The sequence below is a fragment of the Homarus americanus genome, unplaced genomic scaffold (assembly GCF_018991925.1).
Source record: "Homarus americanus isolate GMGI-L3 unplaced genomic scaffold, GMGI_Hamer_2.0 scaffold24260, whole genome shotgun sequence".
Lineage (NCBI taxonomy): Eukaryota > Metazoa > Arthropoda > Malacostraca > Decapoda > Nephropidae > Homarus > Homarus americanus.
This window is the reverse complement of record NW_024721079.1, coordinates 5,190,091-5,204,154: the sequence shown is the minus strand read 5'-3', so window position 1 is coordinate 5,204,154 and position 14,064 is coordinate 5,190,091. Positions and strand designations below refer to the sequence as shown.

At 36.8% G+C, this 14,064-nt stretch overlaps 1 protein-coding gene across 10 annotated transcripts in view; it reads right to left on the bottom strand.

Annotated features, from left to right (window-relative positions):
* LOC121861465 (transcription factor 12-like) overlaps positions 1 to 14,064 on the bottom strand; it is a 71,473-nt gene that overhangs the window by 17,052 nt on the left and 40,357 nt on the right. For 3 of the 10 annotated variants that reach the window (XM_042359201.1, XM_042359200.1, XM_042359204.1), the window contains exons 5-10: positions 13,014 to 13,181; positions 12,137 to 12,193; positions 11,459 to 11,687; positions 2,299 to 2,425; positions 1,817 to 1,894; positions 1,269 to 1,364 (exon numbers count right to left, since the gene is read on the bottom strand). In XM_042359201.1, coding sequence (XP_042215135.1) covers positions 1,269 to 1,364; positions 1,817 to 1,894; positions 2,299 to 2,425; positions 11,459 to 11,687; positions 12,137 to 12,193; positions 13,014 to 13,181 — 755 coding nt within the window. The remainder of the gene's footprint in view (positions 1 to 1,268; positions 1,365 to 1,816; positions 1,895 to 2,298; positions 2,426 to 11,458; positions 11,688 to 12,136; positions 12,194 to 13,013; positions 13,182 to 14,064) is intronic. The other 7 variants (XM_042359206.1, XM_042359205.1, XM_042359208.1 and 4 more) reach the window with 5 other exon arrangements.

Below are 14,064 nucleotides of genomic sequence, written 5' to 3'. Positions count from 1 at the left end.
AAAATTCAGTCAGAGAGTAAGCAAAAGACAAGAATTTGCACAGTGGTTTTCTGAGAAAGTCGAGACATGAGAATTTCCCGAGCAAGCTTCACAAGACCAATGAATGTTATGCCCATTTGTTTGGAGTCATCACCAAACATAACTTTTGATATTGGGGAACTGAGAATCCAGGTAGTCGACTTATTGAAGAAATGCCTTAACCTGTTCTTAAAGTTAAAAAGTGGGTGGCCATAGGATAATGCTGGCAGAACAATCTGATAGAGGACTTCTACATTCTGGAACTGCACAAACAAGCTCATCGAATGAATGTGCAAATACATATAGGAACTCGGTGGTTCCAGCAAGATGGAGCTCCTCTGCATACTGCAAGGGAAACTAGAGAATTTTTAATGCAGCACTTCCCAGGCCGTTTGATTTCCTTGTATGAAGATGTTGAGTGGCCTCCCTATTCCCCTGACCCAACACCCCCAGATTTCTTTCTCAGGGTATTTGAAGGATAGGATTTACACCAACCCAAAACCAAGGAACCTTGAACTCAAGGACAACATCCGACGTGAAATTCAGAAAACATTATTCCACTTGAAACTTTCCTAAGAGTGATGAACAATCTCGCTGTTAGAATACAAGCAATGATTGGTAGGAAAGGGGCTTTTCCGAGCAAAATTATTTTAGGTACACTTTTCTGGGACACCCAAAGAAATATTATCAGGGAAGAAGTTAAGAAATTAATTCTTTCTTTCACTGATGCTCCTACTCACTGGCCACACCCACTGTTCATATTCTAACACCTTGAAATCAAAATACATTAATGTTATCCATCCACAAAACAATGAGACTGCTGGGGAGAAGACACAACAGACATTATGTTTCCCATCAATGATGACATATTTTACACACTGTTCTATCTCTTCAAAACTACATACAGTAAAACCTTATTATTTCACATTAAATCAAGTAGTAATCATAATTCAATGTTTCCCCAGTCACCCCTCATCATTCTATCACAAGAGGAATTATCCTCACATAATTTTTCACTCGTTCTTCCCATTACCATTATTCCTGTTATCAGCTCTTTGTTTTATTTAAAATATTTTTCATACATACTGTATACTGTACAGTATTATTTCTGTACTGTTTTTAAGATACATTCATGAAAAATAATAAGGTTCAACCGAGTAATGTCTACATCTTTGCATAAAGAAAACTTGGTTTAACAATTAATTCATGTAAAATTGTAAATTAAACTTTAAATTAATTTCATGACCTACCTTTCCCTGGCATTGTTTGCTTGACGTCGCTCTTTCTCCCTTAGCGCTTTAGTCTCAGGGTCTGTACATTCTTCATCCTCCGTGCTGGAACCAGAACTAAGAGGCGTCAGTATAAATAGCCTAGAACAAAGCTCTTCTAAAATATAACTACTGTAATATTAAACTTCTCAAAATCCTCTTATCCTCACAACAATTATAAAATCTTCAAATATTGCAAACATAAGCACAAATCAAATAAAAGCCGATTTAGCCCAGAAAACAACATTTAACAAGAAAAAAATTAGAAACAAGAGGTTCCTGAAATATTACCGAGACTAAAAGGTTGGGAGTAATTCAATACTGAACCATTGGACAAAATTCCCTACTTTAATACAGGTATTTCAAATCACAAACTATCAGTACAAAGTTGATACTGGCCATGTTAGTTTTTCTCTAGATGATAACTGAATCTACTAGTTCCCATCACCACCTTTCATAAGGACAGATCAAACAATGTATTTTATCTTTATCATGGCTACTTTCACACTAAACCAGTAGACTTGACTCACTGCTGTGCAGAAGCCAGAAGTCCGAGCAGAGGTGGGCCAAGCTGCTTCGAAGGGTCAGGCAAGCTGAACTGGGATAAACTAAAAAGCGGGACATTTCATTTTTTTGTAGAAAAATAGCTTACAGTGTATTTTTCTTTTATCACATAAATACTCCAGGATAGATACATATCAAATTTCTATAAAGCATAAAACAATAAGCAATTTTTTTTCTAATGGAATATTTAAAGTTAAAAGGTGAAAAAGCTCCCCTCTTTGCAAAGGCCCGGCACTGCTCAAACACTGGTGCAACACAACTTAGGAAACGTGCGAGATGGGGCAAACAATAAAGGCCTAAAATTGCTTGAACACCAAATATCATATGCTTGTATAACTCTTTAAAAAAATTACAGTTCAAATTTAACAAAAAAAAGTTTAACTGATGTTCTAGAATGGTGGCCTCTAACTACACCCATCTCAGCAAGCATAAATAAAATTACCACTACCTGCGAGAGCGCTTGCCACCCTTTGCTCCTGCTGGCATAGTTGCCGCAACTGTGGTTGTAGGCAGGTGTGAGCTGGACAATTCTTCAGACTTAACTTCCAATTTCTCCTTAATACTTTCACCTAAGCCTGAAATGCAACACTATCATCATATATTTCTTCAAAATTTAATTATTACTTTAAAGCCAATAATATTTTGTTCGTCCATCTTCCATATTACACTTTTCCCACAATTGAATCTTGGTACTGTACTGTAATACACATGAAAATCTTCATTAAATTTTGGAACCCTATAAATGTGAAAAGTTTTGTGTAAGATTCTCAAACATCAATGTATTCCCATGTTTAACTATGAAAATTTTGATAGCCTATATACTGAGAGTTGTGTATAAAACTTAAGACACCCAGAGCTACTAAGACCACCCCTCTCAGTCCCACACCTCCATAAAATATCATGGTGTGGAACAACTTACTCCCTCCCATCCAAGCAAAGACTATGCACCCTTCCTTTGAATCATCTCTTAAAAAGATATTTATTGTCTAAGTATTAATATTTTTGTAACACTTACTTTATACTCTTATTTTTATTGTACCGCCAAAATCATCATTTAATATACATACTGTCACACAGATAGATAGAAATTACCATTGCAATAATTATTTATTTGCCCTCAAGACATGATCCTGACTGTATTACCAGTATGTCCCCTTGTTTCACCTTAATACAACCCATGTTGTGTTGCTTCCCCCACTTATCATATGAATATATATCAACTCCACTGTAAAATATGTATATACTGTACCTATAATATCAATGTAAAAAAAATAAATAAAAAATAAATAAAAATAAATAAATAAATAAATTCTAAAAACCAATTTTTTGGATATAGTCCAGAATGCGACGTCTAGTTTTTTACCTAGGTATGTAAATGCCTAGCATTAACTCGCCAGGCCAACATACAGGCAATTAAAACCTCTAATAATGACTTAAATACGTAATATTAGGAAGACACGTCGCTACCTAGCATTTAATTGCAATTCCCAAAACCCCCTCCCGCACCCTCCATTGCACCATCTGTGAGGTAATTACTACACCACGTGAGGTCCCTCATAACACCATCTATGAGGTAATTACTACACCATATGAGGTCCCTCATAACACCATCTGCGAGGGAATTACTACACCACGCCAGGTCCCTCATAACACCATCTGAGGGAACTACTACACCACGTGAGTTCCTCCTAACACCATCTGGGAGGGAGTTACTACACTACGAGTTGCTGTTCAACACCTACATTAATCTGTATGTTCCTTTACCTTTCTCTAATGAAGGCTTTTGTTAAACCACCAATGTATGTAATAAGTCATTTATGTCCAATGTATATTTTCAGCCTTCGGGCTGCAGAATTTTTTCAATAAACCGTTAATTATTATTATTATTATTATTATTATTATTATTATTACACATAGCTACCGTCATCTTCTTACCTGGCGAAACAGCTGTAAATACGCGCAAGGAAAGCTTCGCTAATTTGTGTTGTAATAGCTGAAATATTATGTGCCACGAGGATTTTATTTTTGGTATTTATACACCTTAGCACGGTGAGGAAATCGAGTGACTTTTATTTTGATTATGTATTTTAGATATTGTGTTTGGGGCAATTTTTTATACGGTCTGGTCAAGCATGGCGACCACGGTTCGTCTTCTATTTCTAAGAAGACATTCGATCTTTAGTGACTAATTTCCTCTGCTTTCAAGTCACTTAGTGAATGACGTTGTTTTATGCCCCTTCCGGGCTCGTTTTCACTGAAAGAATATATACAGTGATCCCTCGGTTAACGAATTACCTTCCAAAAGATTCTTCATTTTGGTTAACGAAAAAATTTCGGTTAACGAATTCCTTACGAATTTTCCCCATGTTTTCGCTTGCTTTCGGCTGCTCACCAGCTGTAATATTAGTCCGCCAATACAGTAATCGGTTCTAGGGCTTAAATTCGTTACCATTTTAGTAAATACAGTTATCAAGAAGGTTGTACTATTCAATAATTTTAATGTACTATTCAATAATTTTAAAAGTTTTATATTAATTTTTTTTTAGTCATTTTAACAATTATTGAACATAATAAGTACAGGAAACTAGTTTTTCACGTGCCAAACAGCCACTCATAACACACCAAGCTTGGCGTCAGTTTGTGTATCGGTTCAGTGGAAGGAACATCTTGTTTGAGACTCTCTTCAACATAAACTCTTTTTTTCTGTTTTTACAGTCAAATTATTGGTCATTTTGAAATATATTTTACATATTGATAATATATAGCACAGTGCAGTGTTTATTTCAAGAAAATATTCTTTATTTACAGCAATAAAACTTAAAATTTCAGTGTTGAAATTGAATCCAGCATGGCTCCAAAGAAATCGAGAAAAGTTATTTCAATCCAGGTAAAACAGGAAATAATAAAGAAACATGAACAGGGCATTAGAACAAATGTGCTTAGTAAAGACTATGGCATGTCGGCATCAACTGTGTCGACAATTCTTGCACAAAAAGACAAGTTTCAAGAAGTGAAAGTGAGAGACAAATCTACCAGACTGTTTAAAGGTAGATCATTGATATCAGAAACAGAAAGGTTACTTCTCATTTGGATCAGGAAAAAGCAAATGAAAGGTGATTCAGTTTCTACAGAATTTATTTGTGAAAGAGCCAGGGAGATTTACAAACATTTAAAGGAAGATCAACCTGGTTCTTCTGGCACAGAGTTCAAAGATTTTTGGGCAAGCAAGGGCTGGTTTGAAAATTTTAAGAAAAGAAGTGACATTTTCAGTGTTATTAGGCATGGTGAGGCTGCAAGTGCAGATAAAGAAGGAGCAGCAAAGTTTGTAGTGGACTTTAAGAAACTGGTGAATGAAGAAAATTATCTTCCACAGCAAGTGTTCAATGTGGACGAAACTGGGCTGTTCTGGAAGAAAATGCCCAAAAGGACATTCAATACCAGAGATGAAGCTTCTTTACTGGGGCATAAACCCAAGAAGGACCGTCTCACTCTATTGCTTGGTGCCAATGTTTCAGGGGATTTCCGACTGAAGCTTATGCTTGTCTACCACTCTGAGAACGCCAGGGTGTTCAAGCAACAAAAGGTGGTAAGAGGACAACTTGGAGTTTATTGGAAGTCAAACCGTAAGGCACGGGTAAAGGTGTTTTGCCCTTCTGTCAAGAGCTACCTAACCACCAATAAACTCCCTTTAAAGGCTATTCTCCTTATGGATAATGCCCCTGGTCATGACCCTGAACTTGCCAGCACTTTGGAGGCTCAATTTGACTTTGTCAAAGTGTTGTTTTTGCCTCCCAACACTACATCAATCATGCAGCCAATGGACCAGAATGTGATCAGCAACTTCAAGAAGTTGTACATGAAGAAAATGTTCAGGAGGTGTTATCAGGCAACTTCCACTGATCCTGCACTAACACTGGCACAGTTTTGGAAGATGCAATGCAACATCCTGGAGGCTGTAAAATTTATCGTGTCAGCATGGCAAGAAGTCTCCATTCGATCCCTGAGTTCTGCATGGAAACACCACTGTGGCCAACAGCAGTCCATGATTTTGAGGGATTTGAGGAAGAAACGGAGTTGGACAAGGAGATTGTGTCCATTGGTCAGTCAATGGTACTCGAAGTGAAGGAGGATGATGTTGAAGAGCTTGTGATGTCTCATGAGCAGGAACTTACTCCTGAAGATTTGAAACAGCTGGATGAGATGCTAGAAACAGACAGTGGTGAAGAGGAAAAGGAAAGTGATAACCATATATGTCTTCCTCAGACTTAAAAGATATTGTTCACCAATGGGAGATGTTCAGGAAACTGGCTTCAAGGCACCCTGATGTGGAAACAACAGAACCAATTTTGTGTACAGTGGAGGACAAAGTGGTCTCCTCCTTCAAGAACCAGCTAATGATCAGGAGGAGAAATACCCCACAAAGAAAAATTGACAGTTTCATCTCTAAAAGGCAGCTTGAGAAAGATGCTTCCCCTCAGCCTTCCTCTTCAAAAAGGAGAGAGGATTTTTCTGTTGGAGAATCTGTCAGTCCAGAGGTTCCTGACATTATTATGGAAGGTGACTCGCCTTCCAAGAAGCAGTAAAAATGCTTCTCCTCCACCCCCACTTCCTTCTCTTCTCCCTTCTCTTCCTCCACCCCCCCACTTCTAATTCCCATCAGCATCATCATCCAGGAGCCTTCTACATACACACCTCAAAATAAGTGTACTTTACTGCATTTTTTTTTAACTTTGTATGTAATTTTCAGTGAGCTGGAACCAATTACCCAATATCCCATTGAAACAATGGATTCGGTTAACGAATGACCACTGTATTATTTTTATTTAAATACTGTACAGTATAAAAGTATTTTGATGGATAAGATGAAAATATTGATAAATAACTGCAAAGGGGGGGGGGATGAGTAATATATGTCCAGCTGAGATTCAACATGATGGAAGCATCATATCAAATGTTGGAGAATTAGATTTTTTTTTTCTAGAGATAAATATTCCAGCAACTTGTAAATAAATCTACAGTAATTCAATAACTGGTAAGTTTGGATATATCATGTCCAAAAACATTAAGACCTTTCTCATAGGTATCTAAGTTCTTAGTCATCATGTCAAGGAGACTTTACCTTGTCAAGAGCTAACATTATCATCATTTTGCTGAAGCGCTTGATATGCATGCCTGAAGTGTATTATACTGCCTGGGAAGATATTGAAGCATAATGTATTGCCTAATGGTAGACACTGCTGCCATATGGCATCAAAAAAATTGGGACCAACTCTCAGGTTGCTGATCTGACTTTCTGCCTCATTTACACACAATTGTAGGGTTTCAATTGTTTCTCTTACTTTGACAACACAGCATACATACTGTACAGTATATTCTTTCTCTCAATTGATCTTTTTTTCTTTTCTTTTTTTTATTCATGGTCCTTCATGATTATTATATCATTACTATTATTATTATATTAGTATATTTTTATTTTATATATTTACTTAATATTTTGTCTAATTTTTTTATTAATTTTTAATAATTATTACTATTATACTTTTGCCCCCAGGCCCTGATGTGTGTCATTGACCTGTGCCCGAGTAGGCTAATCCTGTAAAAAAACAAAAACAAAAATCATAATAGAACCAATCTACTTCCATATCTGTAAAGCTACCACTCAGGCTTTAAGGGCTCTCACTCAACTGATATTCAATTTGATCCATTTCACTGACTGTACTAGATCCCAAACAGCTCAGGGAAATTACACAGGTAGGGTAATGCTTGACTTGTAAAATGCCTTCAACACAGTTGATCCTGATATACTATGTGAAAAACTGCAGGCTGATGACTGGTTTTAATCATCTTAGCAACCGGAAACAAAATGTTGTTGCAAATAACACTGAGCAACATCCATGCCAAATAGCCTGTGGAGTCCCAAAAGGGAGTATCCTAGAATCTTTGCTCTTCCTGTGCTACATAAATGGCATGCCCATTAGAGTTAATTGTAATCTTTTGCTGTATGCTGATGAAAGTGCTCTTTGGTGTCGGGTAAAGATCCAAATGATAATGCTAAAGTGTTAGCATCTCAAATGGAGTCATGCAAGCAGTGGCTCATAGACAACAAACTATCCCTACATCTTGGAAAGACTGAGGCAATATTATTTGAATGAAAAAGAATAAAAAAAAAAAAAAAGGTCAATCAATTCATTGTACACACTATGTAGAAATGAGCCCATCTCAACTGTAACCTCAGTGAAATACCCTGGGCTAACTCTTGACTCTTGTTTGTCCAGTGAATTAATAGTAGATAATATACTTAAAATAAGTTATGCGAAAATTAAATTTCTCTATAAAAATGCTAAATGCCTCTAGCTGATGCCCATATGATCCTTTGCTGGCACTCATGCAATGTTAGTTGGATTATTCCTGCTCGTGACAGTACTCTGCCCTAACATAGATGCTAAAATCCAAGCTACAAATTGTTCAAAACAAGGCAGTGAGGTTCATTCTTGATATGAGAGCAAGATATCTCATTTGTCACAAAGTTTTTCAATCAATGAACATGTTAAGTGTGACAGCGAGAGTGAAGCAACGGAGGCTGAATCACACTTGCCACGGAAAGTCCAAGAGCAACGTAATGTGCTTTCTTGGTACACACAAAACTGAATAAAGTACGGCACAGTGATATTCCCGTTAACTGAAACAATTCGTGCAGAGCACTTACAGGATTGAGAGATTTAGGGTAACGAGACAACTCTCAAATGCGAAAAGAAATTCCCCATCCCCAGAATTTTTCCGGGTACTGTACTGGGAAAACTTTCTCAGAATTTTCAGATAATTGCGCATTACAGGTACAAGTATTTCATTCTCGGAATTTGCTCCCAGATCCAAGAAAAAATTGGAGAATTTCTGGAATCATTCTCAGAATTTTCAGAAAATACATGATTTTCAACCTCGGAATTTGTTCTCAAACCCAGATTTTTTTTTTATGATTTTCTGAGTTTTTCTCAGAATTTTCCAAAAAAAATGTGCCCGATATTTTTCAACCTTGGAAAAATGTTTCCAAACCCAGAATTGAAAGGAATTTTCCGGAAAAATTCCGAAAAAATTTCATTGGAGATGTCCAGCAGAGGGATTTTGGCTAACGGAGAAATTACTGTACTCCCACGGCCTACGTGTACCGTATACCTACATTGTCTATATTCATGCTGCACTGCATAACCTCACAGTTTATAGACATGATTATCCAATTGTAAACCTGTATGACAACTTTACTGAATAATTATTATTATTACTATTAATGTACAGTATTATTATTATTATTATTATCAGGGCCGTCCCTAGGAGGATGCGGGGCCCGAGACAACTCGGCCACTGCGGGGCCCCACCAACCCCCATGGGACTGTCCCTATGGATGGTAAGGTCACGGTTGCTATGGTGGCGTAAGCCGTCAGGTCAGATTAACCAGTCAACAGGTAATGTGTCCGAGGCCACTGGGTCCACACGCACGGGGCCCCGGGCGGTCGCCCCTGTTCGCCCCCCCTAAAGGACGGGCCTGATTATTATTATTATGATGTAATAGCAATTTCCATCCAAAGTTACCTGTACAGTACTCACTGCTTCTTGTTTTCAATTATATTAAATATGATACAGTATAGTCAGTCCCTGACTTACGACGGGGTTAGGGACTGGCGACCAGGTCGTAAGTTGAATTGGTAGTAAGTCGAAAATGCAAAAATAATAGGTACAGTATACATAGAAAATCTAAAATTGGTGCCTCTTTTTCTTCTCAGCACCAAAAGAACTCTAATTTTTACGCTTGCCAGCCATTTTCAAAGGAATTACAAACAAAAATTGTGTCAGTACACAGCGCGATCACTAACGTCGGGGCTCGAAAAGAGGTAATTTGAAAAAAAAATTTGTACGACTGCGGCGGTCGTATGTCCAGGTGGTCGTAAGTCAAGGAGTACCTGCATTACGTTTTAACCATTTTTATTTTAATAAATACAACTCTCAAACACCCTTCAACATACAGAATACATCATACTGCACTTGCACTGCATGGTTAAACCTCTAGTCACCTTGTATTATACATCTTACATTCATGATATAACTGCACTGTACAGTTACAGTCAGTTCTGCTATAACGCGATAGTTGTGTTCTTGTAAAATATCGTGTTACAGAAAATCGCGTAATAGAAATAACAGGGCTTATGGAGAAAATAGGGTTAGGTGCAGATTACTACTCGAAATCGAAAAAAAATTAGTAGTTAGCCTAACATAAAGGATAGCACAGTCTAAATAAATGTTACATTCATATCTAATAGTGAAATCATACAGTAAATGTAACACTTTACCTTGAAAAAATATGAATATAACATGATGGTGGAGAAGGGTGATTTTGAAGTTGATAACATCGAGCTTCTCTTCAAGTGTTATATCCTTTCTTTTGCGATCATCACCAGGAATTCGATCACCAGAACGCTTCTTGGAGATATTCTTCTTTACCATATTCACAGTTAATACCACAAAATTGGAGAAATGGTAAGCAAAAATCGCATTACATCAAACAAGAGTTCGCGTTATACAAACATCGTTCCTCTATTCATAAATCGCGTTAGAGCAAATTCGCGTTATAGCAGAACTCACACGTTATAAGAAATCTTTATTCCCTTTATGGTTTTGACCTTATGATAATTATTTTATATTTATTTACTGTAATTTTTAACATTCTGTACGAACAATTGTGTGTGCACGTAAGAGAGAAAACAAAATTACGTATATCTATGTTTTGAAAACTAACCATAACATTGTTCACAGCTAACTCAATGATGTGTAAGAAATGTTTATTCCCTTTACCGGGTATAATTTTCACCTTATAATAATTTTTTTTTTTTTTTTGTGAATTCAGTATAAACGATTGTGTGCACGTAAGAGCAAAAAAAATGAAGAAAATTATGTTCTGCATACCTACCTGAAATTGTGTTGAAAAATAACCCTAACATAGGTCATAGCGGGCATGAAGAAATGTTTAATCCATTTATGCTTCTTACCTTACAATATTTATTTACATTTTGTATGAAAGATTGTACCTGTATGAGCATGTAAGAAAAAAAAAATGTGCAAGACTACCCCCGCTGTAATATTGCCTGTGCACGCAAGAAATGTTTATTCCCTTTATATTTTTTTACCTCATTTACATGCATTTTTTTTTTTTGCATATTCTGTACTAAAAATTTTGTGTAAATTAGTCTACCCGAAATTACGGGTTAAAAAATAACCGCTGTGAGTGCTAACTCAGGCTCTTCAGGGCCACGGGAATGGAACCCCCCTCCCAGAATTTATTAATATTGCACGATCAATCACCTTATGATGGCTTTGCATAGCCCCTAACCCCATCATATAACAGTAAACACCTGTAGTGTACATCCATTCGTATCAAATGTCCTAGATAATAGTGCAGCGATACTGTAATTCTCTTGCTACGTCTCACATAATTTTTGTTTTTTAGCTATATTGCTCTTCATAAAGCCTTTCACAGTATTCGTAGACACCATAATAGTGGAAAGTGGATTGAAATCCGATTCCCTACTCTTTATTATGAAATATAGAAGAAATCTTCCTACCTGGTACCCCAAGACTTTTCAGCTCTTGTGAGTGGGACCCCAAGGGTGTAAAAGTAGAATTGGGTGGACCACCCAAGTGAGAGTCCAGGGCTGAGGGATATGGTGGAAGAGAGCCCCCATGTGATGTGGCTCCCAAGTGTGGACCAGCACCGGTTATGCCTCCCGTGGTCTCTGCGTGGCGCTGTAGGACATTGACAGCATCTTCCAATCTTTCATCTATCCTTGATCCCTGAGACGGAAATATGATCTTGCAGAAACTTCCATTATTAACAAAAGAGACCAATAAAATTTTCCAGAGACCTTAAATTTCAAAATAACCAGGTTGCAAAATCTGGAAAATTTAATCTGAATACAGTGTAAGTATTTCATTCAATGAAATATTCAGTAGTATCAGCTCGTTACAAGTAGTACAGTGAAACCATAAATAAAATAAGGCAGCCTTGAATGGTAATATGTATTCTGAAACAAGGATCTTCTTAAAATAGATTATTGTAAAACAAGCAGGAATCGGTGCACTGTCTCTTCAAGGTTCATTTGTAAAAAACGTCATCACCCATCAAGACAAAAACTTTGTTTAGTAAAAATGACATAATAAAGTACATACAGAGATGACAAAACCATTCCTGCTCATAATACAATCTCACACAAACCAAAGCGGAAGTGAGAGTGCATCTTTACCTCAATATCTCGAAGATAGTCGATTGCTGACTCTAAGTTCTCCTCTGCCATACCTCGCTACAGTGCAACAAAGAAGAAAAGAAGAAAAAAAATGTATAATAACCATGCAAACTTAAGTGAAAAAGTGAACTAGTCCATGCAAAATGTGGTGCAGACTTTATATACTGATCAAAATTATTCATGCTATGTCAGTAGACAAGACAACATGCATTGTTGTCATAGGAAGATGAAAATGAAGATACTGTATTGGATAAAACTACAAATTTTATGCAATGTGCTACTTTCTCCCATTCCAGAGATTCTACAAACTTGAACAGAATATCTTCTAGGAGGAAATGTAATGCAGTGCATGAGTCACTCTCAAACTCCCTTCAAGCAACAGGGATACACGAAAGTAAACAATTACATCAACTAATTCAGTGCATCTACTTTGCTTTTTTTTATGCCAAGTTTTTCTTGTATGACAAAATTTTAATAAAAAAATGAGTCTAGCTAACATTAGCAAGGAAAAAAATGCCTGCAATTACAGCTATTATGCACAATACTTCAGGAATGAAGTAACCAAAATCCACGAAACACAAGTAGTACTTATCGTTTCACTGCCTTGCACCAAATACCTGGAGAACAGGTGTGTGCCTCAAGAGCTAAGAAGACTACATCATGCAAGATAAAATAAAAACAAAACTAATCAACAGTGGAGATGCTGGCAAGCTGAGTGCTGGTGTCATAAGGGATGCTATTACTGGACACACTGATAATCTGGTGTAACAATGTGATCCTTACGCATTCATTTATGATAAACCTTTCTGTGTGCGTGAGATAATGTCTCTATGTTCTTACACTGTTGCCAGAAGACACAGTAAGTGTGGTGGCTTACCATGGGGAGGGAACGGTCATAATGAGGTGAGGTGGGTGTATGGGGCTGTGGCCACTGTTGGGGGGCCCCACTAGTTGCCCCAGAGGTGTGGGGGGGCGGGGAGGTGGCAGAAACTGGGGTGCCAGGATTACTGCTGTAGCTGCTCGACGTCTGCTCTCCAGGGTAAATCTGATGGACACAATAATCCACCATCAACAACCAACTGTAATTCCAATAAGCCAACACAAGCTTCCTGTTTCTTTTGTTTACTGAGAATCAACAGTGTCTAAGATAAAAAAATAAGCTACAAACAATTGAAGAAAAAATTCCTTGTGGTGAGTCAAATGTTCATAAAATGTCTTTAATGCATAAACACAGTCATTTCTCAATATAGCTCATTGAACTAATAATTACTCTTACTACTATACTTCATAATGAATTCATGAATGTGAGAAAGTAAAATACTTACACAAATGTTGTTCCAACATTCTACCCATATACTACAGTACTTATGTTCAAACAACTTTGTTCAAATAAATCTTTATGTCTCCTAAAATTTGCAGCCCAACTTTCACCGAAAAGTACAATATTTTGATCAATACCATATCACAGTTAATCTAAGGAAATTACTATCCTTTTTTTTTCTCCTTATTTTTCAAGAAACTAAGCTACAGTATGAAAAGAATTAAAATAAAATAAAATACAAACCTTGTTAAAATTGTGAATCTAAATTACTTATGTTCTACATCATATGTTATGTTCATTTCTGTCTAAACCAAATACTGTACTTCTGAAATACTGTACTGTAATTGTGTACAGTAATTCAAAATCTGGAGCTACAGATATCCAATTAGAATGTGTACCTCAATTTACAAGTGCAAGAGAATACCTCTATCTACTCAGAACAGCTCATGATCAGGAATCCAAGTTGTAGAATTTCATGCCATATATGGCTTTTCATCTTCTTAGCCACAGGAATGGGTAGGAAAGGAGAACTGGTTTTATCACACTGAAATTCTATTCATGGAAGGTATTTATATCGGCATGTGGCTGTACTTTTTAAGGAGTGTAT